Source organism: Anolis sagrei, chromosome 4 (genome assembly GCF_037176765.1).
Source record: "Anolis sagrei isolate rAnoSag1 chromosome 4, rAnoSag1.mat, whole genome shotgun sequence".
NCBI classification, from domain to species: domain Eukaryota; kingdom Metazoa; phylum Chordata; class Lepidosauria; order Squamata; family Dactyloidae; genus Anolis; species Anolis sagrei.
This window is the reverse complement of record NC_090024.1, coordinates 191,744,709-191,762,646: the sequence shown is the minus strand read 5'-3', so window position 1 is coordinate 191,762,646 and position 17,938 is coordinate 191,744,709. Positions and strand designations below refer to the sequence as shown.

General features: G+C 45.7%; 1 protein-coding gene across 4 annotated transcripts in view; it reads right to left on the bottom strand.

Moving 5' to 3' along the window:
* The window catches only part of OPTC (opticin), a 30,921-nt gene extending 13,233 nt beyond the window's left edge, over positions 1 to 17,688 (bottom strand). For 2 of the 4 annotated variants that reach the window (XM_060773032.2, XM_060773033.2), the window contains exons 1-3: positions 17,585 to 17,688; positions 1,954 to 2,197; positions 626 to 779 (exon numbers count right to left, since the gene is read on the bottom strand). In XM_060773032.2, the coding sequence (XP_060629015.2) occupies positions 626 to 779; positions 1,954 to 2,190 (391 nt within the window). In that variant the 5' untranslated portion in view covers positions 2,191 to 2,197; positions 17,585 to 17,688. Of the gene's footprint in view, positions 1 to 625; positions 780 to 1,953; positions 2,198 to 3,747; positions 3,837 to 12,529; positions 12,663 to 17,584 lie in introns of those variants that run through there. The other 2 variants (XM_067467057.1, XM_067467058.1) reach the window with 2 other exon arrangements.
* Between the last annotated feature and the right edge of the window lie 250 nt (positions 17,689 to 17,938).

Here is a 17,938-nt window from a genome sequence, read left to right as displayed (position 1 = left end):
ATGACTCCAATGGCTTTGCCCACGGATTCACTAGAACGCACAAGCCCCCTCACCACAACAAGGTGACAATCCATCAAGGAGAAAACAATGTAACAGTGCCTGAATAATTTAGCCTCCAGATCTACAATCACCTTGCATTGGCAGGGAACAGTGGTTTTCTGGAAAAGCTGAGCCCAGCAGGAAAGAAGCAGAACAGGTGAATAGAGAGAGTAGTGGAGGTAGAGGAAGAAAAGCACTATCAGTAGCAGAAAGTAGCCTGCAGTTGTGATGCAAAACAAGCTTTGCAGTGGTCTTCCATTGATCAGTGTGGAAAGGCAGTGACTTGGACAGAGAACTTCACCCTGTTATACCACCCACTCCCATTCTACCACCTGAGAGAGTGGCCTCCATCCACCAGGTACAGAATGGGTTAGATGCACCAATATCCTTTACTTTTAAGAATAAGAGAATTGAGAGAATGTTGTAGTCCATTCGCAAATTTATCCCACATGGCTAAGAAGAAAGAAAGAAGCCAAAGGAATATGTATACACATCTTGAGCATACATCAGGAGATTAAATGTCACCATTATCATTTGGATTCTTTATTCTTCTCATTGCTGAAAAATACTCTTTCACTTCACCTACCCTGATCTGTGATGGATCCAAAAAGACCAGGTCCCTTTGGTCTTTCTACTGGGGAAGTTGTTGAGCTCCTCTCTGGGGTTTCTGTTAGCACAGCTGCTGTGGTCAGTGGCTCTGTCATACTCTTGATGGGAGGAGCCAAGGTGCCTACTTCAATCTGTAAACAAAGCAATGGCCAGGGATCTTCTTAGTTAATACCAACATTTTCAATTTTCAATTGGGTGAACTAATTTAAAAGCTTATATAGAATCCCCCAGATTCCAGGATTTTTTCTACCTTTCTTGATTTGCAATCTTGCTATTTGATGTCTGAGTCAGAAGTATTTCAAATATCCCTAGGTGGATAATGCAACATATAGGCCAGCTAATAGCCAAGAAACTGTTAGACATTCTAATGATCCCAGGGGATTCTGGTGGGAATTGTTCTCAGTTTAAAGGTGGTGTCTGGCTATATTAGCAATGTGTTGATTCTCACAATACATTATTCCACCTCAATACCACAGATGCCCATTAATGACACTGGAACTGCTTGAGTGTACATGGAAAGGACTATGTCAAAAAGCACTTGATGTGTAGTAACATCGATACAGTGCTGTATGTTCTGTATACTCTTGTATAAGTTGACTTCAATAATATGTTGAAGGCAGGTTTTGGGGCCAAAATCATGGAAATTGATATGCCCCATGGATCAATTGAGGGTCATAGAGGAAAGCACCAATACCGCCTCAGAGGACTAGTTGTTCCTGGCTACTGGCACTGCCATTTCACTTGTGTCATTCCCATACAGAAAGAAGGACACTTGGCCAGTGCTTGAGGAGCAATTCCTGCATACCTCTGCTGATTTTCCTAATCAAAATTGACTTTTTACCCTGTGGGGCAGAGGTTCCTTTTTCCTGCTCTATTGACTTAAAAAGTATCATACTTTGACAACAGGGTTCTTCAGGATTAATTCCTCCTAGATCAAACTATAAAGGTAATTAGCATAAACCATTAAATGAACAGAGTAATATAAATAAATGCATTTAACATTTCAACTTAAAATGTAGTAATGCATTTGTTTATCTGATCTCACTTGGGACTTCAACATGAACAGCTCCCTGCACTCAAACACCCTTCTCAGGTACAGTTTGCCTTGGGAGAGAAACTCTCCTTGGTGCCATTTATGCTTATATGATGAAATGCAGAGTTCATTCCTAAGGGCCATGGTCTCACTTTATATTAGGAAAACACTTTATATGGGTATTAGTAGAATCCATTGCTAAAAATTAGTATTCTTCCTCACAATGTATGTGTTTGCGTGTGTCTTCAAACATCATAGCACTAATAGCATACCTTGGATGCCAGATCCCCATAATCATAAATCTCTTCATAATTGCTAAGATCAATGACCTCTCCATAGTTGTCCAAGTTGAGGTCATAATTGCCAAGGTCCAGGTTGTCATAAACGGTGATGTCCATTGTCTTCTGCTCCTCCTTCACCTCCTTTTCATCTTCCTGAGGCAAAGTAGGTAGAGCCAGTGATAAAGTCAGCACAGTTATTATTCCACCCACCAAGACTGCAGTCTGCATGCTGTGCCTGAAGAGATGATAAAGAATAACAGCTTGTTTGTAACATCATATAGTAGCATCATGTAGCATGAGTTCTGGGTATTTTTGGATACTAACTCTGCATCCTTAAGTGAAAACAGTAGAATTTGTCTGCTTCCAACTTTGTCTAAATTGTAATAGGCAGTAGCAGGAAAGATTCTTAGGAAATCTAACACAGAATATGAGTATTGTATAAATCTGAAGGTGAGGAAAATGTGGGCTTTTAGCCACATGCAATTCCCAAACTCTAGTTTTGTAACCCTCCCCCCCCCCAAACCCCTAGAGAGCGATAATGATTTGGGGTGGGAGGGATTTTTCACTGGGAAGCCACAAAACTATAGAAACAATTTAAATACACGATAGTTTGTCTTCCCCCATATCTTAGAAATTTCAGTCATTCCAACCTGTTTCCTACCACCTCATCAGACAGGCTATTGGGCTCATTGTACAATGCTTGTTCTCATCTTTTAGGATAGAGCCCATTACACAATGCACATGTACTTCCAGTTGTGCTCTGTCCAGAAAGGAGTCTTCCTATGTTGCCTTACCAGCAATGGGGAGAAGCTGGCCAGTGACCCTTCCACCCGTGGAACGGGGACAAGGGTAAGTTTTGCGATGCAGGGTATGGAGCAACAGGTTTCCATGCTTCCAGTAGGGAGCCCATGAATTTGCCATGATGAGGCAGGACCCTAAGTAGCACACAAGCCAAAAATGACAACTTCTGCAACATATAGAGCACCAGAATGCACTGGCACATCACATGAGGAGAGCTCAAGGTAAATATTGGTCCCTGTGCCCACTCCTGCTTTAGAATCTGTTTTGAATGTATCATCATCACTATTCATATTCAAAATATGGTCAAAATGGCTTTTTTAAAAAGGAAGAGAGATTATCAGTATTCACAGATGAACTGAAATCTCCCTGCTAGGTGATCACTTACACATCCCACCCCTGCAAGAACTGGTTTACCTACAAAAAAGATATCAAAAGAGGACATGGATTTGCATGCATTTTATGTGATATTTCATTGACCTTTAGAAGTATATTCAGAACCACAACTAAAATATTTAGACTAGGAAGGGAAGGAGTTTCCTTGTGAGTGTGTATAGTTTTCTCTCACCATGAAAAATGCCACTGCCTTGGTCCATGAAATAATTTAGGGTTAGAAGGAAAGTGCCTCTTCCACTCAGCCTCGAACTGCGGAGTTTAGAACAGTGGTGGACAATCTTTCCCACAATAAATTGATGGCTTTCAGCTCCTACCATCCCTCACCACTGATTATGTTGGCTGGGACTGATAAGAGCAGTAGTCCAACCATATCTGGAGGGCAATCTATTCATTACTTATTATGCAGAGCCTGAACATTGCTATTTACTGGAAGCAAAGGACTAAAAAGGCTCTTTCTCGAGGTTGAATCCAGTCTACAGCAAAGCCAGCTCCTAAGAAATCTCAGTATGCTTTTCTTCCCCATTAAGCCTTCTTTCCTGCTATCATGTCTCTATCTATGTGTCATGACAATCTGACAGCTGGCCTTCTTACCACAGCTTCTATGAACTCCTTATGATTACTCCACCTTCCACTGCCTTCAGAGCTGTCTTGACCTTGCCCTGCAGCAGTTTCAAAAGAAGCTCCTCTGCAAGCTTCATAAAAGGACTTGGGGGCTTTACTTCACAGTTGTGAGAACAAATAGCTGAAACTTCTAGTCCCAAGGGGGTTATTACTCCTTTTCTCCTTTCAGTCATTTTCATGCATGAATGCTTGGCTGTGCTAGAGAGGCTCAGAGCAACTTCACCTCTTGCTCACCAAGCCAGCTTTAGCTGTACTTCAAAAGACATTCAGGTTCGGGGATAGCAAAGCAAAAGGCATTTTCGGAACTAGGGAATTGAGGTTCATACCACCAGTGGGAATGCCCTTAGATTATTCACAATCTCGTGAATTACAGATGATAAGGGAATGCTTATTGCTTAGGTCTTACCTTACATTTTCATGCACACCCAGAATGTCAAGTAACTTGAATCTTGAAATTTTTTATTGCTCAACGTGGAAGGTTATTTCTTTCTTTTGCTGACAGCTGGGGACATAGATTTGAGCAGGAGATGCAGTCTTATCAGAGAATTGCTTCCATTGTCCCCAGACAGGTGGTGGTGGTGAAAAATGGGATCGCCCCATTTCTATGTAGTAGGCCCTCTGTATCTACCAGTTCTGCATCTATGGATTCCATCAACCATGGCTTGAAAATATTAGAAAACAACAACTCCAGCGCTGATTTGAGTTTGTCATTTTATATAAGGAATGCCATTTTACTATAATGGAACTTTTACTATGCCATTTTATACTATGGAACTTGAGCAGCCTTCCATGGGGTCCTGGAACAAAGCCCCAGTGGATACGGAGAGCCTGCTGTACCTGAAGATATTATTGTTAAGGTCAAAGGAGTCAAAGACCTTTTGTTACCTGAGGGAGGAAAGGAAATGCCATCCAACTTCATACAAGTGCATAGTATTCAAATGCAGCTGGGTTATTTTGGCCTGTGAGGCAGAAAATCTCCAATGAATGTGTCTCCATTTCCAGAAGTAAAAATGAGGTAACAACAGATCAAGTAATTAACAATCTGCTGGCTTTCATAGAGGAATGTGTATGACATGATTGGGGGGATGGTGAACTATCCCTGTCATGCAATCTATGGATCACACTGGCCAAGACTTCCGGTGGAGGCAGCATGGAGGCTGCAGCAGCTTGCTGAGGCTCCTCGAGCTCCAAAGCTGAAACCTCACCTAAGGGGTCGGGGGAGTAATATCACCCCCCAACAACGACAGATAAAGTGTGTTGGCATTCCTCCAAGGCACGCAGCGAGGGGGGGTTTCCTTGGAAACCTCTACTGGCAACGAGAGACCTTGGAGATAAGACCCGGGATGAGGACGCCGACCTAATGGGATGGTATTGCGGCTTACCGCCTCCATTAAGATTAATTAATTGGAGTTACAAAGAAACAAAAAGTAAAGAGAGATAAAGGAAACGGAGGGAAGAAAGAGCAAAGAGCAAAGAAAGGAAACTTGCTGAATAAGCTACCCATAGAGACTGGACATAAGAGTAAATTATTTGTTTGAATGGGAGCTCTTTGAAGTCGAACTATTTACAAACTACAAACTACAAATTACTCATAATGATGGCGGCGTGGTAAGCAGCGAACCTTCTTCCCGGGGTAAGGGAGGGGCCTCAATTTACCTTATTCTGGCTCTATTTCCCCTTTTGGACTCCTAAAAAACCGCCCCCACACAAACAGTAATTCCCAGGGTCACGAAAGTGAGCTTGGAGACCTGTTTCGGGGAGCGTCGGAGAAAGAAGACGAACAAACGGGGAAGGAGGAAAGGAGAAGACAACTGGGCCACCGCCATTGGTGGCCCCAAGCTCCCTACCTCCCAGCTACTGGACCCCTTCTGGACCCCCTTACACCCTCCAGTCTCCAGCTTCGATAATCTTAGCTTGGACGTTGTACCTGGACGGAGAAGTGGAGGCTTTGTTCGGCTGCTTGGCCGCCCAGCGGGTTGGCAGACTGACCTCCGAGAGGGCTGTTTTCACCCACGCCGCCCCCTCCTGCTCGGCCCAGCCGGTTTGCGTTCCAGCTGCAGCCTCGGACATCTGGCTGCTTCAGCCGTGCGAGTCGGCTCCCCAGAAGAGAAGAGTGGAGGTGGAGCGAGGCCCACCTCTAGTTGGGTCCGAGCACGCTCCCTCCCAAACCACAGATTAGTCGACCGGAGCTTTTGGGGCCGGGATAACTCGCAGTTTGCTGGCCTTGTCGGCGTGCGGCGCTAGGACCCCGGGGTGGCTTGAGCTGCCGCCCCAGGTCTTGACGCGGCCACCATCTTGGTTCGTGGTGCGGTTATCGCGGCGGCTCTCTGTGGCCAAAACTGGCCTTCTGTGCTTCGGGAGCAGGCACATCCATCAGCTTAGCCCCTGCGCTTCATCGCCCGGCGGAGCCATCGACTGGTCGGCAGGGCTGCCGTTCGGACATTAGCGGCTCTTCGACACCTCCTGCTCGGCGGCTTGGCGGTGTTGGAGCCTAGAGCGAGGTCGGTGTTTGTCATCTCTAGCCGCCCTTCCAGACGCCTAGGCTTTCCATCTGATGCTCTCCCCTTCCCCAGGGAAGTCTGCCCTGGCTGGCCTGGTTTGGGTCAGAGCCTGGGGGCGGCTAAACGGAGTTGGGTCAGGACCGCACCCCTCCAGAGCATCACTGGGGCCAAACTGTGTATGCCATCGACGCTACCAACTTTAGGCCAACGCTGTGCTGACCGACCTTGGTTGTCCGACGTGTGCTGACTAACTATCTATTGTGCCGACCACCTGTGCTGTTCAATCTATTGTGCCGACCGCTGTGCTGTTCAATTTACTGTGCTGTCCACCTGCGTGTCCATCCTTTACCATCGGGCCGATTTCGGCCGTTGATCATCTTTGCGGACACTAGCTTTATCTCCGGAAGGACCAATACCAATCCACCTTTTGATCCATTTTCAGTTGTTCATTGCCTTGATTTTGTGTGTCTTAACATCTCTACCAACAGATTAGGTGGTGCTGTTATTTTGTACAATTCTAGCACTTTATATTATCAGCACCTTAATCCTTTAGCACTTTAAATTGTTATCCTGTACTGTATTGGTTACTATCCAGGTGCTAGTCCCTAGCTTCTGAAATTTGGGTTCCTCCATGACGCACCTTATTTTAGCACTTTAGAACAATCTCAATAACCTTTTGCACTTTAAGACCTGGGAGGTTGCTACAACCACTGGCTGCACTTTAAGAACTTTGGTAGCTTTAGTGTGAGTGTTACTATCCTCCTTTGCACTTTAAAAACTGTAAGATTTATACAACCACAAGCTGCACTTTACGAACTTTGGTAGCTTTATTGAGACTGCTAACATCTACCACCCATGCTAGTTCCGATCTCCTGGTATCTTGTAACACTGCTGTTAGCTGCCTGCGGGAGAGGTAAGGAGGGGAGTGAATTGGAGATCCCAGTGCGAGTTAAACCGGTGATAAATCATATAACCAGCAGTGAAGCATGGGGTGAAAATAGGAAGGTAGACTGCGTCATGGAGGAGGGAGGGTGTTCCATTGGTCGGGGAGCCCCCATAGAAGTCGTGGTGGGGATGGGGAGATACGGGTAAAGGAGACCTCGAATTCGGCCTAGGGATCGTACAACAACATTAGTAACTCCAACTCGGTCTCCTGATATGGTGAATTGGTGTAACCAGGTCGGCGGTCCCCCCGGATTGAAGATGGTGCTGTTGAACGCCAGATCTGTCAATGGCAAAACAGCTTTCATCCAGGATTTAATCCTGGATGAACGGGCAGATCTGGCGTGCATCACGGAGACCTGGCTGGACGAAGCTGGAGGTGTGAATTTGACCCAGCTTTGCCCGCCAGGTTTCTCCGTGCAGCACCAACCAAGATCCGGGGGGCGGGGAGGCGGGGTTGTAGTGATCTATAGAGATTCCATCCTTCTGACCAGGGCCCCCATCCCGCAGTCAACAAATTTTGAATGCGTCCACCTGAGGGTGGGTGACCGGGACAGATTAGGGATTCTGTTAGTGTACCGTCCACCTCGCTGCACTACAGACTCCCTGACTGAGCTAGCGGGGGTGATCTCGGACCTGGCATTGGAGTCCCAGCGGCTGCTTGTGCTGGGGGACTTCAATGTCCACGCCGAGACCACCCTATCGGGAGCGGCTCAGGACTTCATGTCTACCATGGCAACCATGGGGCTGTCCCAACAGGTATCTGGCCCCACCCACAGTGCTGGACATACATTGGACTTGGTTTTCTGCCAGGGATGGGAGGAAGGTGGCGGTGTTGAGGAGTTATCCATCTCTCCGTTGCCATGGACCGACCACCACCTGGTCAGCTTTAGATTAACTGCACCCCCTAACCTCTGCAGAGGTGGAGGACCCATTAAGTTGGTCTGCCCCAGGAGGCTTATGGATCCGGATGGATTCCTGACGGCTCTTGGGGAATTTCCCGCCGCCTCGGTTGGTGATCCTGTTGATGCCCTGGTCACTCTCTGGAATGGGGAGATGACTAGGGCAATAAACACGATCGCTCCAGAACGTCCCCTCTCAAGTAGCCGAGCTAAACCAGCTCCTTGGTTCACTGAGGAGCTGGCAGCGTTGAAGCGAAAGAAGAGGGAACTAGAGAGCGTGTGGCGTTCGAATCCGAGCGAGCCAAATCGAACACGGTTTATGTCCTTCTTAAGGGCATATGCCGCGGCAATAAAAGCCGCAAAGAAGACCTTCTTTGCGGCCACTATTGCGTCTGCAAAGAACCGTCCGGCTGAACTGTTCCGAGTTGTCAGAGGCCTGTTAAAACCCACCATTCAGGATGGGTGCCCTGATGACTCGGCAGCTCGCTGTGAAGCCTTTGCTCAGTTCTTTGCAGACAAAGTCGCTTTGATCCGCTCTGGTCTGGACACCATATTAACGGCAGTCTCTGAGGATGTAACACGAGCATCTGCTTGTCCGGTTTTGATGGATTCATTTCAATTGGTTCAATCCGAGGATGTGGACAAGGTGCTTGGAGGAATGAGAGCTACCACATGCATCCTAGACCCCTGCCCATCCTGGCTTCTGAAGGAGGCCAGAGGGGGATTGGCCGAGTGGGTGAAGGTGGTGGTTAATGCCTCCCTCCGGGAAGGCATCTTTCCAGCCAGCTTAAAGCAAGCTGTAATAAAACCGCTGTTGAAAAAACCATCACTGGATCCCACTCAATTCGTCAACTTCCGGCCTGTTTCCAATCTCCCCTTTTTGGGCAAAGTCCTGGAACGTGTGGTGGCCTCACAACTCCAGGCATTCTTGGTAGACACGGATTATCTGGATCCGGCACAGTCTGGCTTCAGGCCGGGGCATGGTACTGAGACAGCCTTAGTCGCCTTAGTGGATGATCTGTGCCGGGAGCTCGACAGGGGGAGTGTGTCCCTGTTGGTGCTTCTGGACCTCTCAGCGGCCTTCGATACCGTCGACCACGGTATCCTTCTGAGACGCCTCGCGGGAATGGGTCTTGGAGGAACTGTTTTACAGTGGCTCCGCTCATTCCTCAAGGGTCGGTCTCAGAAGGTGTTACTGGGAGACTCCTGTTCAACCCCACAACCTTTGTCTTGTGGGGTTCCTCAGGGCTCAATATTGTCTCCCATGTTGTTTAACATCTACATGAAGCCGCTGGGTGACATCATCCGGAGTTTCGGAGTGCGATGTCATCTGTATGCAGATGATGTCCAACTCTGTCACTCCTTTCCACCTGCTACTAAGGAGGCTATCGAGGTCCTGAACCGGTGCTTGGCCGCTGTGACGGTCTGGATGGGGGCGAACAAATTGAAATTGAATCCAGACAAGACAGAGGTACTCCTGGTCAGTCGCAAGGCCGAACAGGGTATAGGGTTACAGCCTGTGTTGGATGGGGTCGCACTCCCCCTGAAGACGCAGGTTCGCAGTTTGGGTGTGATCCTGGACTCATCGCTGAGCCTGGAGCCCCAGGTTTCGGCGGTGACCAGGGGAGCATTCGCACAGTTAAAACTTGTGCGCCAACTGCGCCCGTACCTTGGAAGTCTGACTTGGCCACGGTAGTCCACGCTCTGGTTACATCCCGTTTGGACTACTGCAACGCTCTCTACGTGGGGTTGCCTTTGAAGATGGCCCGGAAGCTCCAACTAGTCCAACGTTCGGCAGCCATGATACTAACGGGAGCGAAGCGCAGGGAGCATACAACTCCTCTGCTGCACCAGCTCCACTGGCTGCCGATCTGCTACCGGGCTCAATTCAAAGTGCTGGCGTTGGCCTTTAAAGCCCTAAACGGTTCTGGCCCAACTTACCTATCCGAACGTATCTCGGCCTAAAAGCCCGCCAGGACCCTAAGATCTTCTGGGGAGGCCCTGCTCTCTATCCCGCCTGCTTCACAGGTGTGGCTGGCGGGTACGAGAGACAGGGCCTTTTCTGTGGTGGCCCCGCGGCTATGGAACGCCCTGCCCTTGGAGGTAAGATCAGCCCCTTCATTGATGATATTCCGAAGAAGATTGAAGACCTGGATGTTTAAGCAGGCATTTGGTTAACCCAATGCAACGAATGGTAACTGACTAAAGGACTGGCAACATGGATGACGAACTGGATCACGTTTTTAGTTAAGAGTCGAACTGGATTGGTATTGATGCATGAATTGTGTTTTTATGTTTTTTATGTTTTTTATGCTTTTAACTTTATACTGTTGATTGTTATATTATGTTGTAAACCGCGTTGAGTCGCCGGCTAGGCTGAGAAACGGCGGTATATAAATATAGCAAATAAATAAATAAATAAATAAATAAACAAGACACATCTTGGTGCCTCACATCTTAGCCACATTTCTAGCTATATTTAACCTGCCGATTCCAAAAATGGCACCAGTTTTTCCCCACCAGTTCTAGTTTTTGAGATGCAGAACATATGTCATCTATCAGTTGCCATCTGTTTGCCCACAGAAAAGCATGATCAGTTGCCATCTGTTTGCCCACAGAAAAGCATAAGAAACTAGAGCTGATGTGGTCTATCCAATGCAATTTTCTGAATCAGCATACTAAGTAAACCTTAGGAACAGGCCTTAAAAACCAAACATACCAAGAACATTTGTTTTTTGGGCTGTGCCATTATTGCTTTCATGACATCTCAGGTCTGTACTCTTGAGCAAGACAGGCCCCAACCTTGTAGAAAAAAAGATTATGTAGTAGTTTAAAATATTGCATAGTAGATCATGTTTAGTTGAATCTCTGCCAAATCATCTATATATTTGCAGTATTTCCCTACTCTAGGAAACCAGGAATTCAGTTTCTAGTTTATCCTAAACTTGGCTCAAAAGAAACCCAGGCTCCAGTTTCTTCTGGCCCTACTTTATTTGCAGAACCAGGGACAGTGGCAGGGTCCCTATGAGTCTGATGCCCTCATTGTTTTGAAAGTATTTTTCTTTCTTTTTTTGAAAATAGGGGACCTTTCAGTTAAAGCATCTTTGTCCAAAACTCATTTGTTTATCCCACAATTGACACAGAATTGAGATCTTCTTATGCAGTAGCCTTCAGGCTGAGTTTTGCCTCCCTAATACACCCAGCTTTTTCTAAAGTGGATTGTTTAATTTCCACATCTGGATATACAGAATTACAACATCTATCAGTTACAGTGCTGATGAACTGTATATGCATGAAAACCTAATCTGCAATGGTGAAGATTTTCCAAGAAGACAGTAGCTATTACTTTAGTATGTAGTTAGGAGGTGCAGTTTTTCACATGAACACTAACTGTATTCATATGCACGTGCACACATGTATCCATTTAACCATTAAGAATATTTTGTAATGGTAAGAGCTATTCAAAAGTGGAATTAACTGTCTCTGAAGAACCTGGACTCTCCTGCTTTGGAGATATTTAAACATAGGATGGATGGCCATAAGCCCTGCGTGTTTAGTTGTATATTTTATATAGCAGGGGGGTTGGACTAGATGGGTCATATCTCTCCCCTTTCCAGATATAGGATTCCATGGAATACAAATAAATAATCCCATCTACCAACACAATCTGGGAATCTAATCAATAATAAGTGAGAATCTGTAACTGACTACTGAAAGCAAGACTTAAGTGCTTCACAGTATGAAAAACATTCAAAATCTAATGCATGATTTGGCCTTTGGACAATGTGAAGACAGATCGAGCCATGAAATTTAAAATTGATTTGCATTTCTGGAAAGATGATGGCAATGCTTGGACAGCTGCCATGTTAGGATTGTTATGTGTTTGCCAAAGTGTTGCTTCCATCTGTTCATTTATTTATAATTATTAAAAGTTATTATTATGTACATGGTACAATTGGTGTACATGATGTTTATACTAAAGCACATGGAAAAACATTTGCAAATGATAATATAAAGATGAGGCACATATGTCTAATGCCTTAAACAGACACACCTACGTGAGCATACAAAGAAATATATTATATAAGTCTTCCAGTTTATTTCAGGCAAACTTTAAAACATTCATTTTAATGGTTAAAGCTTTGGGACTTGGGTATCTGAACCTGCCTAGTCTTTGAGATCTAGAAAAGGGATCCTTGTTCAAGTGACCCTGCTAGGAAGTAGTAATGGAGGCAGGCACCTTCTTCATTACACACCATCATTAGTGGGATTGCTTTTCTGAGGCTGTTAAGTAAGGATCAACTTGGATGTATATACAAAGAGACTGACTACATTCCTAGTATAGCTAGTTAACAGCTCTTGTGTACATGGAGAAGAATATCCATTATGAGTTGAGGTTGGACTCACCATGAGTTGAAGTTGGATCTATTAATTCTACAAAGCAACAGATGATTGAAATAGTTCTTGGCTCAATCTAACTCTGTTCTTGCTTCTTTGAAAAGAGTTTGAATCCTCTTTGAAGGATGGATGCAGCCACTGTCTGGGAAGCATTACTCTTTAGCACATACATACAGATGAACAGCTGCTTTCAATTAACCCCATCAAAGATTTATTTGTCATGTCAGAAGCAAGTTGAGGGTACAGTTAAAATGCATTTAAAAACACAAAGTTTAAAAATTTGGCATTATGCTACATGTCAGTTGACCAGAAGCTGGCCACTTGGAGTGCCTCTGGTGTCGCTGTGAGAAGGTCCTCTATTGTGCATGTGTCAGTGCTCAGTGTAGTTTGCTCTTCTCCATGCTCGCATGTCATGAACTCCACTTTGTATCCCTATATCTTAATGTTAGCTCTACATCAAAGATGCTATTTTGGGAGTGCTCTTCAACCTCTTGGCTAGTTCCTGTAATGGTCTGACTAAGTTCCAACTCAGATTCATTTCACCAAGATGGGAGCCACCAGCTGCCTATGGGCCTTATCAGATTAGCCAGGTGAAGTATCCTGCTTTTCTAGCGAACTGAGGGGCAGCGGAGAGAATCTGTTGCCCCACACATTACTGCCCTCATAGCAACACTTCCCTCCAGCAAAGGATCACCGCCTTGTCGGGGCGCTGGAGCTTGAGCACCTCAATGATGTCATGAGCGAAACCGTGAAGGGCCACCCAAGACGGGACGGTTGTGGCAGAGAGGTCAGACCAAGCGTGATCCCTGGGGAAGGCAATGGCAAACCACTCCAGTATCCTTGTCAAGAAAACTAAATGGACCAGTACAACCAGAGATATGTCGGTATGCCATTGGAAGATGGGACTCCCAGGTCGGAAGATGGCCAAAATGCTACTGGGGAGGAGCAGAGGATAAGTTCAACTAGCCCCAGATGTGATGACGCAGCTAGCTCAAAGCCGAAAGGAAGGCTAGCGGCCGACGGTACTGGAGGCGAACGACGAATCCGATGCTCTAAAGATCAACACACCATAGGAACCTGGAATGTAAGATCTATGAGCCAGGGCAAATTGGATGTTGTTATTCGTGAGATGTCAAGACTAAAGATAGACATTCTGGGGGTCAGCGAACTGAAATGGACTGGAATGGGCCACTTCACATCAGATGACCACCAGATCTACTACTGTGGACAAGAGGAACATCGAAGAAATGGAGTAGCCTTCATAATTAATAAGAAATTCGCTAAAGCGGTGCTTGGATACAACCCAAAAAATGACAGAATGATCTCAATTCGAGTGCAAGGAAAGCCTTTCAACATCACAGTGATCCAAATATACGCCCCAACCACAGCTGCTGAAGAAGCAGAAGTAGATCAGTTCTATGAGGATCTGCAGGACCTACTGGATAATACACCAAAAAGAGACATTATTTTCATTACAGGAGACTGGAATGCCAAGGTGGGAAGTCAAATGACAACTGGGATCACAGGCAAGCATGGTCTGGGAGAACAAAATGAAGCGGGACGCAGGCTGATAGAATTCTGCCAGGAAAACTCGCTGTGTATAACGAATACTCTCTTCCAACAACCTAAAAGACGGCTTTATACATGGACCTCACCAGATGGTCAGCACCGAAATCAGATTGACTACATCCTTTGCAGCCAAAGGTGGCGGACATCCATCCAGTCGGTGAAAACAAGACCTGGGGCTGACTGTAGCTCAGATCACGAACTTCTTATTGCCCAATTTAGAATAAAACTAAAGAGATCAGGGAAAATACACAGACCAGTTAGATATGATCTCACTAACATTCCTAGCGAATATACAGTGGAAGTGAAGAACAGATTTGAAGGACTAGATTTAGTAAACAGAGTCCCAGAAGAACTATGGACAGAAGTCCGCGACATTGTTCAGGAGGCGGCAACAAAGTACGTTCCAAAGAAAAAGAAAACCAAGAAGGCAAAATGGTTGTCTGCTGAGACGCTGGAAGTAGCCCAAGAAAGGAGGAAAGCAAAAGGAAACAGTGAAAAGGGGAGATATGCCCAGTTAAATGCGCAATTCCAGAGGTTAGCCAGAAGAGATAAGGAACTATTTTTAAATAAGCAATGCATGGAAGTGGAAGAAGACAACAGAATAGGAAGGACAAGAGACCTCTTCCAGAAAATTAGAAACATTGGAGGTAAATTTCAGGCAAAAATTGGTATGATAAGAAACAAAGATGGCAGGGACCTAACAGAAGCTGAAGAGATCAAGAGAAGGTGGCGAGACTATACAGAAGATCTGTATAGGAAGGATAACAATATCGAGGATAGCTTTGACGGTGTGGTGAATGAATTAGAACCAGACATCCTGAGGAGTGAGGTTGAATGGGCCTTAAGAAGCATTGCTAACAATAAGGCAGCAGGAGATGATGGGATCCCAGCTGAACTGTTTAAAATCTTAAAAGATGATGGTGTCAAGGTGATGCATGCCATTTGCCAGCAAATATGGAAAACACAAGAATGGCCATCAGACTGGAAAAAATCAACTTATATCCCCATACCAAAAAAGGGAAATGCGAAAGACTGCTCAAACTTCCGTACAGTGGCCCTTATTTCTCATGCCAGTAAGGTAATGCTCAAGATCCTGCAAGGAAGACTCCAGCAATACATGGAGCGAGAGTTGCCAGATGTTCAAGCTGGGTTTAGAAAAGGCAGAGGAACGAGAGACCAGATTGCCAATATCCGCTGGATAATGGAGAAAGGCAGGGAGTTTCAGAAAAACATCTACTTCTGCTTCATTGACTATTCTAAAGCCTTTGACTGTGTGGATCATAATAAATTGTGGCAAGTTCTTGGTGGGATGGGCATACCAAGCCACCTTGTCTCTCTCCTGAGGAATCTGTACAAGGACCAAGTAGCAACAGTCAGAACTGACCACGGAACAACAGACTGGTTCAAGATTGGGAAAGGCGTACGGCAAGGCTGCATCCTCTCACCCAACCTTTTTAACTTGTATGCAGAACACATCATGCGATGTGCGGGGCTGGATGAATGCAAAGCTGGGGTGAAAATTGCTGGAAGAAACATTAACAACCTCAGATATGCAGATGACACCACTCTGATGGCCGAAAGCGAGGAGGAGCTGAGGAGCCTTCTAATCAAGGTGAAAGAAGAAAGCGCAAAAGCCGGGTTGCAGCTAAACGTCAAAAAAACCAAGATTATGGCAACAAGAATGATTGACAACTGGAAAATAGAGGGAGAAACCGTGGAGGCTGTGACAGACTTTGTATTTCTAGGTGCAAAGATTACTGCAGATGCAGACTGTAGCCAGGAAATCAGAAGACGCTTACTTCTTGGGAGGAGAGCAATGTCCAGTCTCGATAAAATAGTGAAGAGTAGAGACATCAGACTGGCAACAAAGATCCGCCTAGTCAAAGCCATGGTATTCCCTGTAGTAACCTACGGATGTGAGAGCTGGACCTTAGGGAAGGCTGAGCGAAGGAAGATCGATGCTTTTGAGCTGTGGTGCTGGAGGAAAGTGCTGAGAGTGCCTTGGACTGCGAGAAGATCCAACCAGTCCATCCTCCAGGAAATAAAACCCGACTGCTCACTGGAGGGAAAGATACTAGAGACAAAGTTGAAGTACTTTGGCCACATCATGAGGAGACAGGAAAGCCTAGAGAAGACAATTATGCTGGGGAAAGTGGAAGGCAAAAGGAAGAGGGGCCGACCAAGGGCAAGATGGATGGATGGCATCCTTGAAGTGACTGGACTGACCTTGAAGGAGCTGGGGGTGGTAACGGCCGACAGGGAGCTCTGGCGTAGGCTGGTCCATGAGGTCACGAAGAGTCGGAGACGACTGAACGAATGAACAACAACAAGCAACACTTCCCCATCACATGGGGGACATGTCAATTTAATGGTGCAGAAGTGGAGCCAGCACAACACGGGAAGCATCCCATGTTGCGAGGGAAGCATGTGATGACACTTCCACCCCAGTTGGAGGAGGGGCCTCCCCTGGAAGTTCCATCACATTGTGTGATGGCCAGCATGCCCATCCGTCCTCTAGCTGGAGTGGAAGCATCATATAAGGTTTCCACAGGTAAGTGTGGCAAAATTGTATGATTGTTGGAGGATAAAGCTCTCAATAGCTATTGCCTGTGATGTCTACTTATAACCAGAAGCACTCTGTTTCCACATATCAGCTTTTAAAGAAACACAAGCAAGAGTGCTACACTCCTGTGTTGCCTGTGTGGTTTACATAAGCATTAAATTGAACATCATGAGGGCAGAATAGTGGTCCAGCTAGGCCTCTCTTCTTATTCATTTCATATGCCATTTTAGTCCAATTCAGTTACCAGTTGATACTTGTGTTTTCTATTATGGCTTTTGATATATTTCACAGATTATTTTGCTTTGCTGTGGCTATACATTTTAAGCCAGATTGGATGCTGTTTTCCTTTTGCTCGTGCCTATATGTAAAGAGCAGAATATGCACACCCGGATGCATTTTTATATCTCTTCCTTTGGGTGTTTTCACATGTGTGCAGATACATTTTCACACAGGTGGCAATGCATACTTATATGATGCCCATAGAAGGAGACTTGCAAACATGCAGAAAGCACATGACCACAAACAAAGCTTGGCATACATACACATTCATTCATGCACATACTTCGAAATGCATATGGCATTCTTTTGTATTTGTTCTCCCTTTCTGTGTATATCCAACCACGCATCTACATACAAACTGCTCTTGCAAAGACCTCTAAAAAGTCCTTGAACTGAGAATTATGGACCATCATAGTCCCACCCCCACCCATCCAGTAGTCCAGAAATGAAATCAACCAATAGCCATATAATGACCTGCTTCTGTGGCATACATGGCAGGATAAGCTTGGGCATTGTGTGTTAGCCCTAGCAGCAGCCAGCTAGCTTTTTATACTCACACAAGTTCTCTGAAGTGAGTATGAAAGTGTTTGAACTCAGCTTGTTAAAGACAATGAGAAAGAGGGAAAAGTGGAGCAAATTGCAAATGTACCTACCACTTTGTTGCCTGTCTGCCTTCAGTTGAAAGGGTAACCTTTCAGTGTTGCTGTAGGACCGGTGGAATGAGACTGATAGTTTTATAGTGAGAATGATGGTTGTAGAATATGCACAATGGTGCAGAAGTGATGAGTGGGCAGAGGCAAGACAGAAAGGGCAGCCAATCAGGGTGATGGTTGGTCACTCCATCTATCACCGTGCTACCCCCTCCCCTTTGACCCCCTACAGTGTCCCTTAGAAAAGTCCACCAGAAGTAAACAATCCTTTTCTCTGAGAGGCTGGCCTCATTCTTGGGGTGAGAGGGAGAGTCTGGGTCTGAGAACAGCTCAGTCCTCTTACAGACTTTGTAGTGG